This window comes from Patella vulgata, chromosome 1 (genome assembly GCF_932274485.2).
Source record: "Patella vulgata chromosome 1, xgPatVulg1.2, whole genome shotgun sequence".
Taxonomy (NCBI): Eukaryota; Metazoa; Mollusca; class Gastropoda; family Patellidae; genus Patella; species Patella vulgata.
Genome location: NC_065879.2, coordinates 26,387,724 through 26,403,976, shown reverse-complemented (window position 1 = coordinate 26,403,976; position 16,253 = coordinate 26,387,724). Strand labels below are relative to the sequence as shown.

General features: G+C 35.8%; 1 protein-coding gene across 4 annotated transcripts in view; it reads left to right on the top strand.

Moving 5' to 3' along the window:
- The first annotated feature begins 3,598 nt into the window (after positions 1-3,598).
- LOC126828953 (opioid-binding protein/cell adhesion molecule homolog) overlaps positions 3,599-16,253 on the top strand; it is a 97,903-nt gene continuing 85,248 nt past the window's right edge. For all 4 annotated transcript variants that reach the window (XR_008789351.1, XM_056103464.1, XM_050558982.2 and 1 more), the window contains exon 1: positions 3,599-3,991. Coding sequence is in view for 3 of the 4 variants with exons in the window: in XM_056103464.1 (XP_055959439.1) it covers positions 3,952-3,991 (40 nt within the window). In the remaining variant the exon portion in view is untranslated. The remainder of the gene's footprint in view (positions 3,992-16,253) is intronic.

The window sequence follows — 16,253 nt, the reverse complement described above, 5'->3', positions numbered from 1 at the left end:
GTATTAATTTCAATATTTTTTAAAGCATATATCCCTATTAAATAGCCAATTCATTTGAAAAGTATATACATGTAGTTTAAAAATAGTTTGACCGGGATGGGAATTAGCTATCACAACGGGGGGTAGGCAACATGCAGAGCTGATGGAATTGTTTCTGATATTTTATCTTGAACACTTGTATATAAAGAAGTATATCACTATAGAGACCGACGGGGTGTCAGTCAGATCAAAACATGTAAACAAGGTACCACGTTGAGTCTGAGCTTGTTTAGAATTTAAGTAAATGATCTGTGTGATACTACCTGGGGTAAAACAACTCTTATTAAATGATGTTTGAGGGTAATGAGAGTTGTTGATGGGGAAGGGGGCAGAGTCCATCTACATGATGTTTGAATTTCATTTCAAATCTTGATTTAAAAACTGTGTTCGTCAGAGAGAGAGAGAGAGCATTTCCATACTAACCAATAATTCCTGTATGAGAGAAAGAGGAGAGAGAGAGAGAGAGAGTAATTCGTCCATCTTTAAAACATACCACCTCTTGCAATGTAATGTTTCTGGAAAAGTTGGACAACGCAATAGAACGCTGTAACCTAAATGGCATAATAATATAACAATGGTTTAAGCCCCATTCGAACAGCTATGCAAACTCTTCATCTCAACCTTGCAGGCGCCATATCAGTCGAGAACAACCAAGCTTGACAAATTCTGCAGCTTTTTCAAGACCAGCGCCGGGATTCAATGCAAGTGCCCCACGATAAGTTGTACTAAGCGTTCTTGTAAGTGAAGGAGTAAGTATACTCTGTCTAGGGTAGACAGTCGTCTATTCCGTTGCAGAACTAGAATGACAGTTCTGAGTCTAGTTTCAGAAAGCGATACTGCTATAATGGCCGGAAGGTAACATTCGAACAGTAGCTACCATCAGTTATCAGGCGGTATCATTGCTTTGGGAATCCGGGTGGAGTCAGAATTTTGGCTTAAATAGTTAAAAATTAACGAGTTTACTAGTTAAAACAAGTTAAAAAGAAATGAAATGAAATGAAATGGAGTTTAACGTCCTACTGTTATGCTCCTAACCTGGGCTAATGAAGACGGGCATACGCCATACAGTGTGCTATGAGGGAAATTTTGCCCGGACAGCGGCACTACGGCCTACTCTTATATCGAATTCCAACTGTCAAGGGATCTTTTACGTGCACGCCAATGTGTACACGGGACCTCGGTTTTTCGTCCCATCCGAACGACTAGACAGCTTTCCTTGTCAGCCCCTCCGTCCTGCATCACTGACAAGGGAGAACCACGCCGGAAAATCTGGATGAACTTTCTCGGCCAATGCAGGGATCGAACACCCGACCTCCAGGCTAGCGAGCGAGCTAGCGTCTTACCCACTTAGCCACGTGATCCCCCAAGTTAAAAAGTCAAAATTACTATAGAATGAAAACACATAGAAAATGAGTCTACAAATGAAAGATATTCATGTGTAACCAACATGACACTACAGAAATGTCCAATATTTTTAATCATCTTTAATATTTTCCTGCAAGAAAACGATTGCAGATGCTGTTTCTTTACATAAAGCCATTCGTCTCTGTTCGTATACGAGTCCATAAGTTGAAAATAATCGTACTGAACCCACAAAGAGCTAGATTTCTTTGTTAAAACTTTAACTTTAATTTAACTAGTTAATTTTGTTTTAACTGGGTAACCAGTTTAATCCACCCGGCCTAATTGGGAATAACATGCATTTTCGATTCAGGTCCTTTTTCGAACATCAAGAGAATACTTGTCGAAACGTCGTGCTATATGTGTATAAACCAGTGATTGTATTCCATATGAATTGTGTTGTATTTTTCCAATGGTAAAATATCGGTACCACTGCCAAATATTCCATTTGTCAGTAGCAATAGCATATGGCCGCTGAAATCAACAATAGATAAGCTTGTTGTTTAACAGAGTACGAAGCAGTGAAGGAATTCATCAAAATATCTTTTCAGATCTAAATGTCTTAATTATACACGTGTAAATAGTATCAAGATAACAATTAACGCCATAATAGCGAGGTGTGTCCGCGAAATCTTTAAAACTTGATGCTATTATCATCAGATTGAACATATGTTGGATTTAGTTGACAATAATACTTCAGCTACTCTAGACGACTTTAGTACAATCGTAGATGAGAGTTGTCGATGATGTTTGTTGGGTTTTAGCAACTTTCACACGAACAACAACCGCTGAACCCACGATACATTCAATGACTGAGTGTGCCCCGGGGTTCTGTTCTTCAGTAAATAAAGGCGACTTCACCGTCAGGGGTAATTATAGCTACGCAATCACCTTTTGTGGTTTCTGAAACTAAAGAATGACAAAAATACAATGACGTGATAACCGACGCATTCAAGAGGCCCAGATGGTGCTTTTAATTTCTTTTAAATAAATCGTTTTCTTAACTTGTGATTATAAACATGGCGGCTCTTCTTAACCCACCTCTGCTCTTTTCAAGCGTAATAAGTAATTACACCTCCAGTCGTCCATATAACCTTTTCTATTTTTTGCAGTTGATCAATTGGTGACAATTAATTGTCACATTAAACCTAATATTAAACAAACTAAATTACGTGACAAGTTCGTTACACGGTGGATTGGGTGACATATAATTGTGTATTAACAATGTTTATTTATTGACTGCATTTGTAAGAAAAGCTTAGATTCCCGGTCGATCACAAGTAGTATTAGAAGAGATCGTTTACTGCAAGGGATGTCCCCTTCTTTATTCTTTCCGCCCCATACCTGTGTAAATTTAGTGAAATGTTATTGTGTATCAACGGTGTCTGTTTATTTAGTGAATTTGTAAGGACTGATTAGGTCCCCATTTAATTACAGGTACAGGGCCGTAAACAGCTAAAAAGGATTGGATAATGGGGGGACGCAGATATGGAAACAGGATATTGACCGGATAGTAGCAAACCATAGGTCGCGAGAAAGGCAGTTGATACTGGACAGATTCCTCTCGGCCCCAAACGAGACTGGATTCATTGCATCTTATTGAGGGGAAGGGGTGGAACACACCATCTTTATCTATCAAATAAACCATATCCTGGTGTAAATAACTAACATCATGGGAATATTTGCTTTACTGAATTCATAACACGGACTATATTCGCTTAGTCCTTCAAAGTAAAATGACATATTTACTAGCATTGTATGTGAACGTGTAATGACAATATAATAATGTTTACTTATTAAATACATATTTTCTTAACCTATACGGATATGTTTACTGCATGCTATTCACTGCCGCGGAATGATTATTCATTATAGGCTAGTGTAATGTCTATTATTTGGCTCCAGCAAAATGCTATGGTGTGTGGCTAACTGTAGCAGCAATCGAAGAACTAACTACAGCATTGAATGCCAGAATACATTAAACCGATGTACATGATTTATATGACTGTTGTCAAACGTAATCTATATTTTTCATAATCTTCGCCATAATCCGGTAATTTCTTCCTGTAACTCTTATGTCGTGTGATGTCTGTCTGACCATAAATTAGTCTGCAGCAGAACGCTGTGCTCTAAAATACCCCGGGAACCCCTTTAACACACAGAAGCGTTCTCGATCTCACGAGGGACGAACACGCGCACGCGGAAAATAAAGCGATGAAATGATTGGCTAGTTCTGCCGCCTCTCAAATCATTGACAACTAACTGAGTGCTAGAGATTTCCAATTGATGCTGGCGAAAGTCAAATTGTGGATCGGAAAAGAAAAAGTCAACGATGTTTCAATAGACGAAGTTATTGTAAAGGATGTTTACATTGTTTTAGTGGAGTTGGGGTTGAATTGTGTGCGTATCGGAGATTATTAAACGTATGTGTTGATTCCCACGAGTTGTTGAAGAAGGAAGCGTAGTTGATCGGGAGTCAATTTTTATAATTATATTTTTACTACTTCAAGGATGACGTACCTAATAGTGACAGTGTTCGTTTTATTACGAGGTAAGTACATAAGTTACTTTACTACACGAGTTGTCTTTTCTTTAATTCACGTCTGTTATCGAATGTCAGATCCAATGACGATTAGTCAAAGTTGTTTCAAACTTTTTAGTCTTCGTTTCGCTTTGTTTTTTGTTTATGTTTTTGCGAGTGCCAAGTTTTTAGCACGTTTGCATTACTGCAACTCTTGGAAGTTAGACAAAATACATGCAGTTTATTTTTTTTATGCGTTGTACAACACATGCACACATACATTGAAAAAACAATTAAAAGCTAGATAATTTGAGAACAACTTGCTGATGTATGTTTTATGAGAAAATCGATTCACATATACCATTCGTCTTTTTGAAAAAAGAGAGTACGACTTACGGAATTGGTGCACCACTTAATGCCCTATATGTTGTCTATGTAAGGTTATTTTAGTTACATGTATACATAATGTACCGTCATATGATACCTCAGATTTATTGACTACATCTTTTAAGGATCAGAGAGATAAGTTTGCTGAACAAGACACTATAACCTAGTGACATACGTCCACATAGTTAACTAGAGTACTGAACGGGGCATATTTAGCATATATAACAAATTTACTAAACTCATCATAAACTATATACATTGCATTTAACCGCAGATAACCTTCTGCTGATTCAAGTCCTTTCGTACATATAGGCATGTTCACAGTAAGTGTTAGTTGGGGTCTTTTTAGATGGAACAAAAGTCAATAAAATTAGTGTGTGGGGAGGGGGATAGGCGTCTATAGAGCTTGGTCACGAAAAATACCACCCACCCGGTCACCCACTGCAAGTTTCTCCCAAAACATGTTTTCTGGCAGTGTAAAATTAGGCACATAAAAGTTTTCTTTATAAAACAAATCATAACTTTATTCACTCAATCAGATTTTTCAATTTCTTTGAAGTTAATATCAAGAGCTCTCAAAATACAGGAGGGATAAAAACATATCGGTTTATTTGTAAAAAAAATATGAACTAATCTGTACATAAGAACTTATTCGATATGTAATATTTTAAAATTCCTTTGAAGCCGACGTTAAAAGTATGAAGTTGTATCTCCCAAGTGTTCTCATCTAAGCATTTGAACTCTTAAAGGGAATGTCCCATTTGTACACAAAATCTCAGAAACGGGTCGTTTAGGTACAAAATTCGGTAAATCTAAACGACAAGTGTAAAGATGTAGCTTATTTAACTCGTGTGGGCTTAAAGTGTCTATTATAGCCCTTACCTTACTAATCACTGTTATAAAACACCACAATAAACTGTAAGCTGTATTACTCGTTGGAAAACAGCACATACCCTGCAAACCGATAGTGTGGCGGGAAATGTCACGGGGACTGAGCGTGAGTTGTAGATAGGTTTGTCCAAGCACAAGATGCTCGTCTCCAACTCGATTTGACGACTTGGCCTGCTTTGAAATCTTGTTGTTGCAAATCTTCGGATTTCTTGGTACGAAAATACTGGGCTCTGTAGGGCCCTACCTACATAATTAAACAAATGAATTCATTGAAATATATCTGGGATGTCTCCTTTAAATTTGTATTTATGCGCCTTTTGGACTGTGATAATATCTTCAATTCATAAAAAGCGTAAAAGTTAACATCAATAATAAGAACTCATTCTATATTATAAAATTTCTTTGAAGTTGATATCAAGAGCTCTCTAATATTATAGGTCAAGAACCCAATCTGTTCATTTCTGAGAGTTTCTGAAACATTAAAGTTGATATTAGAAACTCTCTAATATCATATATGAAAGACCCAATCCAATCTGTTCTGTTTGTAATAATATATTGATCAATCACAGACTACCTGTGGAGAGTGAATGAGACAATGATTAGATCCATTGTATACTTACCTATACATTCGTTTACCTAAACCTGAAATCCTGGAAAGTTTTTATTTAAAGGGGTGGTCTCGGGTAAAGATAATGGCTTTTGATCATACTATTAGTATCAATTACTATGGTTAACAATTTCCATTATGGCGATGCCCTTAATTGCTCTATTAATTTCCTTGTTCTGCGTTATAGTTCACTTTATACTTGTATAATACAATCCGGAGGTGGGGCGGGGTGTAAATGATACTAACTTTTACTAACGCTTTCCTCTTATATATGTTTGGAAGTGGTGCACGATGAAGGGCCTGGCAAGGGACGTTCCAATGGGACGAAAAACTGAGGTACTGTGTACACATTGGCGTGCACGTAAACAGAAGCCTTGACAGTTGGGAGTTCGATAAAAGAGAAGGCCGTAGTGCCACTATCCGGGAAAAATTAGACATATTACGAAATAGCACAAATAGCTTGTCTGAAAAGGCCAGTCTTCAAACTATCCAGCCGTTTACGTATCCCATTTAAAAATTCCAGGTTTCTTGGAGTCTTCAAAACAAATTTAACCAGTTGGATGTACTCAAATTAACCCGCGGTGATTCATTGTAGTAAGTTAATAAACCTATTTCTGAACTCAGAATAAGACACAAACACATAGCAACAACAATCCTAATACCAGATTAGCTTATATACGTTAAAAGGAACTCGGTAAATAAGTATAAACCAGCTTTTGGGGCGAGTTTAAAAATGATGACGTCCCAACATGTACCTTTAACATTAATTATTCTACTCGTAATTCATATATTGCACACAAGTCAATTCCATGGACAGTCGCAATCTATCTATCTATCTATCTGTTGGTGGTTTAACGTCTACTTCCAATATAGTGATACCACAGATAAGTTCTAATTGTATAACGGCCTACTTTGTGTCAACGATTGTTTAATTGCTAATCAATATGTCTCACTGATATATGTTTTGTTTAACATCACCTATATTATTGATACCTATATAAAGTTGTACGCAATATCAAAAGGAGTTTGATGTCACAATGCCAAACATCTTAACAGACCTAGTAAAATTCAAGTACCGTCCACACTATTATTGAACTAAAACCTCAAAGCCATTAATTACTTTCTAATCAATAGTTCATTCGTTAGCCTCGTTATTCTTTATTTACTAAAACAACATATCGTAGATAAGGACATTTTCCAGAAGCAATGGTAACGAGCATTATTAGCTCATAACCACTGCGATATTTGATAGCATTTGTGGGTGATTGTTTCCATTCGTCTCCTCTGTTCGATTACAGACTAATCAAAATAGTCGATACAATCACTATTGGGCTTCTAGAGCCATGAACATACTCTGCCAGATGTACGAAACCCGTCATTACCTGTAGACGAAGCTGTATGGTAAAAATGATATCGGGGCAATCCTGGCAATGGCCTTCTGCAGAGTTACCAGTCATGAAGTGTGTAGTACTGCCATGATTCTTATCAGCGTATATTCTTTTAAAACAATCGATTTTAGAATTAGGTTGTCATTTTGTTTCGTATTTTTTTAAAAATTTTACATTAGATAACCGGCTTTCTTTTGCCAGTAACAGTTCTGCATTATATCAACCAGTCACACCAGCTATAACCGTAAATCCACTAGAACACTCACCAATTTATAGGTTTGTATGTTTATAACTGCCCAGAAACGAAGTCCTGTATATCAATACAGACAATTTGATTAGTCAATAAATTCACGTTATCCGAAAATAGTTTTCAGAAAAGATATGACAAATGTCAATGTAGTACAACATAAAATACAAATAAAATACAAAACGAAACATAATTTATTTTAATCGGATTGCTTTTGAACGTCAAAACGCAAGTTTTTTGATCTCAACAGTTGATTTTTAAAAGTGTACATACCTGCATTCTTCAAAGAAACGATCTTTACCTTTACAAATGGTTCAACAGAATTATCTGTCGATGGCTTTTAATAACATTTCCACACGCTACAGGTCGTCGCCAAGACGCTAGTAGGACTTTTCACCACAGTTAGAACAATTAATGAAATTCTTCAGGTGTTTTGCTTTCCTATAGCTTCAGGAATCATGTTCAGACAGGTATTTAATTGGAATGTACGTCAAGATATTATTAATATCAACAATTTTGTGAGACGGCACAATATTATGGCTTTGAGTCATTGGAAACACTTTAATATTATAAGTTCTTTTATTTGTCGATAATATTAATTAAATATTTCAACATGCCAAAATATAGGCTAAATATATAGTTTAAATTAATACCATTCATAAGATCGTTTCAGAAATTATTCCAACCTTTGAATCTAACTGAAGCTCTGGCCCAAAAGAACTAAAAAAACATATGTATAAAAACGCATCTTTAAATGGATAACTGCACACGACAACACAGGCGGAAGGCATGGCATAAAAAAGCAAACCAATCTAAATCAAATACAAATTGAAATGTAATTAAACAAAAACTTAACTTTACCGGCCGGACAGTTCACTGAGCACGACGCAAACAGCATTCCTGGAAATGTTACGAAAATGATGTTGACTTGTGCCACTGAATTAATATATTTCGCAAGCACGAATCAGCAACTTCCTGATTTCGAAAACAAGCGACAGGTCGTCCATAAGTTTATTCTGTTTTGTTTGCTGTGAAACTTTTGTGGTGTCACTGAAAATAGCCTTTTATAATGGCTCTTTGCATTGCTGCTGTTGTTTGGTTTCTAACGTTATTCGACAATTACGTAGGTTTTTGTTCCTATTTAAAACTTAAAATTGTTAGCTATTATGCAAATTGCAAATTTATCCGGTGTTCTAATAAGAGTAAATATATCCCGCCTCGTGCACGACATGCGACATAACATAACTTTTATCTAAAAAGATCTAACCTTCGATAAATATAAAACCAAGGTGAAAAATAGTCTTAAAAATGCACAACCTGAAACACAAACTGTTTCGACAGCGTTTGTCATTTTATGAGGGTATCCGTCACCTTCTGTTCATAAACAAAGATCTACATGTGTTTTTCTTATTGACAGTTCGGTCATTCAGGTGTTTGTTTATAAACAGCGAATGACAGATGCCCCATAAAGTCACAGATGAAATATAAATGATTTATATTTCGGGTTGTGGATTATTCTAACTATTTTATTATCAGATAATGGATAAAATAACCAAAAAGTTCAGACCGATGTTCTCCTTTAACTTTTGGAAGAGCTAATAAAAGCCGATTGTACACTGCTTTCTGTCTACTACATATACTGATATATTGGGTTTATTTTAGTGCGAGTGGAATTCTATTATGGAAGTTTCAGATTCTATCGTAAAGATGTTTTCTTTTGCACGAAATCATTCTTATATAAGCGATAACTATTATATAGCAACATCGCAGTTTTGAACACGAAGTCACGTATCCTAAAATAATATTTAATCTTTAGTTGGCTGGTTTGTCGTGTTTCGCGATTTAGAAGGGATTTAATGTGGGAGAAATTATGTAAACTCTATTGAATGGACGGGATTTTATGATAAGCCATGTTGGTAAGCCTTTGCTCTCTATCAATTGTATGAGTTTAAATATTAGGAAGGGGTCGTAATTTAAAGAGTTATTATCACTTTCAGCAATATAATAAATGGAATTGATTTTGAATGATTTCATATTCAAAACAACCTTAACCAAAACTGATAATTATCGAAAATCAATTTTAGTCCTTGGAAAATAACAATAAAAGTCGTTTATAAATTGACAATGAACAGATGTACATCTCAAGAATGGCTTGGAAGATTTGTCTAAAATTTAGATCTAATTTAAAGTCACCCTCTCTAACTACATGTACATGTATATAGTCAAATAATCACGCCTAATCGAAAGTTGTTTTTTTATCAACCGACGAAGACTTCTAAAACGTTAAAGTTCTTAACTGAGAAATAGATGAAAATGAAATAATCCACGGTTGTAAATATTTCTGTTTGGAAATTCTCTCCGGCAATTATACACAACAAAGAGTAAGACTGTTTAAGCTAGTCTAATGTTTTGCATCGATTCTATGTTTTTTTTCCACAAAAGAACCCTCTCTCTGTTTTAAAGGGATCATGCCAAATTTGGTGACCTAGAGACATTTCTCTACCGATTCCTGGCACTACAGCATAATCACAACAATAATAATATGTATAATACCGACTTAACTCTGTGAATTGTTTCCAAAATACTACATGTTTTAAAAGTTATTGGTAAACCAGTTAATGTATACTAAACACCGTAGCGACGTTTGCATCGGCACTACATGTATATGTACGCACGTCTTTAAGACCAACCTTAAATTTATATATGAAATGAAATGAAATGGGGTTTAACGTCATACTGTTCTGCTCCAAATTTATATGTTCACGAAATAGTTGGTAAAGTTATCTCAATTGTTAAGCATAACTTAATACATGTATCCTTTTTATACGCCCACATGATTTGAACAAAAAGTACTAACTACAAGTTAAACCGTTTTACCATGGTTATATGTGATTTTATATAATGATATATCCACATTTAATTTTGGTAATGTAGTTTACGTATACACATGGCATTATATACACTATTTTTAAAAAGAAAAATAATTAGACGAACTAGTCACAATGAGGGCTAGAAACATTTACATTACCTACACATGGATGTTTCAGCGTGGGTTCTTATTGTCAGTGGTGTAGGACGAAGGGCTTGTGGGGAACAACGTCAAACCGTCGAATAGGACGAAAAACAGGAGATACCGTATACACGTTAGCGTGCACGTAATGAACCCTTGACAAAGCAAAATCCCCCACCCCTCAGATCACTATATACTCGTCTTCTTTAACCCATTGGTGCAGAAAAGTAGGAAACAAAACCCCATTTCATTGATTCATTTTACACACATTTGCTTAATTCCCGTCCTGATAAAAAGAAACGAAATGTACTGCCGCCCCTCATTACTTTTTGGAATTCGTAAAAAAAGAATTGTGGACATCTGGCTGCAACGATGATACCAAATCCTCCTTTCAACAAAAACCTGTCATTAATGAATTCTGAAGCATTTTAATTAGCCTCATCATAATATACATGTCTTGACGCCCGAGACTGGACTTTTCATCATTGTAATAGGTTTACCAGTCTTAAGTTATATGAGCTTGTTAATATTCCAGTAAAGCGTGGTAATAGTTATACGATATGTGACGACTGATATATGTCAATCAAGATATCGGTGTATAAACCTATTAGATTGAATGCAATGATCGCAATATCTTCATCAACAACCTCGATATTTTCTGATGTCCTGGGTTGACTCTTTATCTTAGTTTTAGGGTTACAATAAAAGTGATCTTTTCCTTGGCAGTTTTGCAAGTAAAAGGTACAGATAACTTATTTCACAACACAGTGCTGGGAATAAGATATACAACCAAATCAAATACATGTATTGTTGAAAAATAGAGTGTTTCATAAAATAAAGAAACATAATAATCCAAATCGACTGATTTAGTCTGGGGCTCCAGACGGAAGGTGTAATTCAGAGAGTTACTTCTCCATTATTTGACAGAAAAAGTTCATCAGAAATTTGCAGCGTGGTTCAGCCTTGTTGGCGGTGCAGGACGGAGGACCTGGCACGGGACAACGTGTAGTCGTTCGGATCGGAAGGCAAACCGAGGTCCCGTATACACATTGGTGTGCACGTAAAAGAATCCTCCCCTTTGGCTATTGGAATTCGATATGGCCGTAACGCCATAGCACACTGTATGGTATAAAATATGTCTGTCCTTATTCGCCGAGTCAGAGCAGAACAGTAGGACTTTGAACTCCATTTTCTTCTTTTCATTTATTTACTTCTCAATTATTGTCCCCCGCCTTTCGAAGAGTGCTGAAACTTGGTGTATAGTTTCATTACATCCATACCTTGACTAAGGTCGATAATGAGCATGTTCTGCTCCGGGTAAGCAGAATGATAAGCAACTTGATTAGTCGAGACTTTGGAACACAATAACTCTTCTCATTGAGGAAGAATGTTCAAACTTTGGGTAGATGTTTATTGGGTGAATACCTTGAAAGTGTTCGACCATGCGTATTTTCCACTACGGCTAAGGAGAGATAAGCAATTTGATTGGTTGGTTCTATTTGGGTGAGAGTGTTTAAACTTGATGTAGATGTTCATTAGGTGAATGTCTTGACGGAGTTCAATGATGAACATTTTCCACTAAAGCTAAGCAGAGCTTAGCAATTTGATTGCTTGATGCTTTGGGGCAAGATTACTTTTATTCTTACTAATGAAGAGTGATGAAACTTAGTGTATAGTTTCACTACCAGGTACTTCAAAACCATGACTGAGTTCGATCGTGAAAATTTTCAGCTTAAATTAAGTATAGATAATCAGTTTGATTGTTCGATAGTTTTCAAAAGGTTAAGTGAGCAATCGATTATTATGTGGCATCTATTTATTTTGGATAGCGTCGGGGGACATCAGTCGCACTGCTGGTTTGTTATTATTTAAAATTAGAGATGTCTTTCATTATAAGACTAGCACTTAAAACCACAATGCCTCCGGAAGTCAATAATCCTATTCCTTATTTAAATTTAACAAGATATAAGCAAATTTGTCATTTGAACAAACAATCGCTGACATATTCCATGAGATTTCCAGACGGATTTAACCCATAGATTGACATTTATTTTAACACGAGCAAAGTTTCCTGGTTGTCGAAAACAGAGTGCTTGGTGCTGAACTCGGAATGTTTGACTACCAGGTCAAAGTTAGATGGACTGCTATCGTGTTAAAAACGACCGTCTCTATAATCCATGATCCCGGCCTTCGATAGCGTGCTTCTCCTGACCGCTGCCAAAAAGCTCTTCACTTCCTTACGCAGTTTCCGTAAAGATGATACCCATGAATATCAGTGAATGTTTTGCAATACTGGATCTTTTTTTCTATCTTTTGAATGTTAAATTAATCGATAGAGTCTAGTCTAATGAAAGTTATTTTGCTGGGTGCTATTGAAAACTAAGGCCGTCAGTGTTTGTCATTATGGTCAATTCTTTATGCGGACACGCTACCAAGAGCCATAGAAATTCTCCACAGAGCAGTGAAAAGCTGAACAACCGCGTTCGCTAACCTTCTATTCAATGGACGTGAAAAGGCAGCGTGTTAAAAATGCGGGAATGATAATGTCAATAAGGGATGGTATTTGAATCTATGAATCATGCTAATAAATGGCTTGTTAAGACCAAAATAACATCACCTTTTATATCATTTTACGATCCATTTCATCCGCTTTTTATTAATGCTTATATACAAAGTATGTATAACGCCTCGTATCCATGTAGGCCTGATATAGGTATATAAACCATTACTTATTCAAAATTAGATATACAGTGTAGCTATTAAACAACAGTTTTTATACACCCATTCTATACGCCGGTGGACGCTCTAGAGGCTAAAGTTAATATCCGATTGACATTAGATTTGTAATCGTTGTGTAATGTAATGAGGCGAAGAAGCCTCTTGATTTTCAACGATTTCCGATAATTACTGCCAGAATTATGGCCCTTGATCACTTTGATAAATCTTACGGAGGCTCTAGAGACCAAAGTTATCATTCGATTGACTTTAAATTTGTACAGTTTTTAAGGTCATGAGACGAACAAGTATATTTCAATGAATTGTAATAACTTGAACAGCTAAATCCTTGATATTAAATGTTTCGTATACTAAATGTTAGAATGGGGCAGAACTAAAAGCCAAACAAATTCTAATGATTTTCTGATAATTACTTAATGAGTTGTTACTCTTAATCAGATTACTGACAATAGAATAATATGCGACAACTCTTGTTGACTAATCGGACGACTGGGCGTATGTTTCGTTGCCTGACAACCTATCTTTGAATGAGATTGGCCAACTGAGTCGTAGATTAATTGAATTGGAAGCGATGTTATAAAAGCAAGAGCTTTTGTATCTAACTAAGCGGTTCCGCTAGTTAAAATCGTAAACTCTCGTTTTTATACGCCCACATTGAAATGTGGTCGTATACTGTCGTCGCCCCCGTCCGTCCTTCGGTCCGGCGTCCACAATTGCTTGTGGTCGATCTAGAGACCAAAGTTAATATCTGACTGATTGACTTTAAATTTATACACAGCGTTTAAGGTCTTGAGACGAAGAAGCGTATTGATTTTCAGCGATTTCCGATAATTATTGTCAGAGTTATGGCCCTTTATCACTTTGAAACAACTTGTGGACGCTCTAGAGGCCAAAGTTAATATCCGATTGACCTAAAATTTATACACAGTGTTTAAGGTCATGAGACGAAGAAGCCTATTGATTTTCACTGCCAGAGTTATGGCCCTTGATCACTTCAAAAAATCTTGTGGACGCTCTAAAGGCCAAAGTTAATATCCGATTGACTTTAAATTTATACACAGAGTTTAAGGTCACGAGAAAAAAAAATCCTATTGATTTTCAATGATTTCCGATAATTACTGCCAAAGTTATGGCCCTTGATCACTTTGTGACGCTCTAAAGGCTAAAGTTATCATCCGATTGACTTCAGATTGATACACAGAGTTTAAGATCTTGAGACGAACAAGTATATTGATTTTCAATGAATTTTTATGTCTTGAACAGCTAAATCCATGATATTAAAAGTTTTGTATACAAAACGTTAGCATGGGGCAGAACTTTATAAAAACAAACAAATTCGAATGGTTTTCTGATAATTACTTCATGAGTTGTTGCTCTTAATCAGATTTTAGTGTATTATAAATGTTTCATTACCGAAAAAAGTAAAGATATGCAACAACTCTTGTTGACTGGCCGGACGATTTAGCTGTTGTGGGCGTATGTTTCGTTGCCTGGCAACCTATCTTGGTTTTTTTGAATGACCAAAAAAGCTGCACACGGTGTTATAGAAAGATTAAGAAAAACCCACGAGTTTTAGAAGCTGACAAATGATATAGACGTACCATAGCGTCATAATCTAGATGACCCTGACTTTCTGGGCCCTATTCAAAAATGTTATTTAAGTTATACTATCTTACACCATTTTCAATTTAGCTATTTCAACGCTTCACGAACGAATGTAAATCTTGATATTTTAGAATAAATTATTTCGAATGGACCTAAAAGTTAAACACTTTACAGAGCAAATCAACATATAAAATATAATTTAAAAAACATTTTTTTTCCAGTAAAACGAAACACGCCTTTAAATTATATAGATTACTTTCTATGGATAAAAGTTTTATTTTATCTTAAAGTAATAAACTAACCATTATGTGTACGTGAAGAAAAAGAAGACATTACCATTTTCTATTTAGTGGAATATAGGTTTATAGCGCAGTATATCAGTTTCTCTTTCTTATGACCGGAGAGCGAATAGTATTAAGATCGATTTTAAAATAACCAGGCATGATGAGATGATATTGAACGGATGCTTGTGTCATCAGAAAGTCATTTAAAATTCTGATTTATGTCATTATTGGGATATTGTTTTAAATGGAATTTAAAGAGATAGTCAAGAAGTATAATACAAGTAAATGTAATCATTCACAATGCTGATAAAAAGCACCAAATAGACATTATTTTATATTACGAAATGGTGTATAAGCCGAGAAACTAACTCGTTGACTGTCTTCCGGGCCTATTCACTCGTCCTGTCAGTCTTCTGTTTGTATGTGTATTGCATTCCTCCTAAAATTAAAAAGAGTACTCTGACGTTTGCCGTTGTCATTTTTTATTCGCGCACATTGAAATGAGGTCATATATTGCCGTCGCCTACTCCGTACGCCCGACCGCCCGTCGGCTAAAGGCTAAAGTCAATATCCGGTTGACTTTAATTTTATGCACAGTCTTTAGTTCATGAGACGAATAAATCTATTGAATTTCAGCCATTTCCGATAATTACTGACAGAGTTATGGCCCTTGCTCACTTTGAAAAATCTTGTGGACACTTTAGAGGTTAAAGTTAATATCCGATTGGCACATTAAGGTCATGAGACGAAGAAGCCTATTGATTTTCAACGATTTACACAGTGTTTAAAGTCATGAGACGAAGAAACCTATTGATTTTCAACGATTTACGATAATTACTGCCATAGTTATTACCCTTGATCACTTTGAAAAATCTTGTCGACGCGCTAGAGGCTAAAGTTAATATTCGATTGACTGTATATTTAATACAGTGGTTAAGGTCATGAGCCGAAGGAGCCTATCAATTTTCAACGATTTACAAGTGTTACCCGTAATCAGATTTTGGTATGTTGTAAATGTTTTCATATCTGACAAAAGAAAAAGAAATATGCGACAACCCTTCTTGGCTCCCCGGATGACTTTAATAACTTGAACAGCTAAATAATGTTTTGTATACTAAACATTAGCATTGGCCAAAC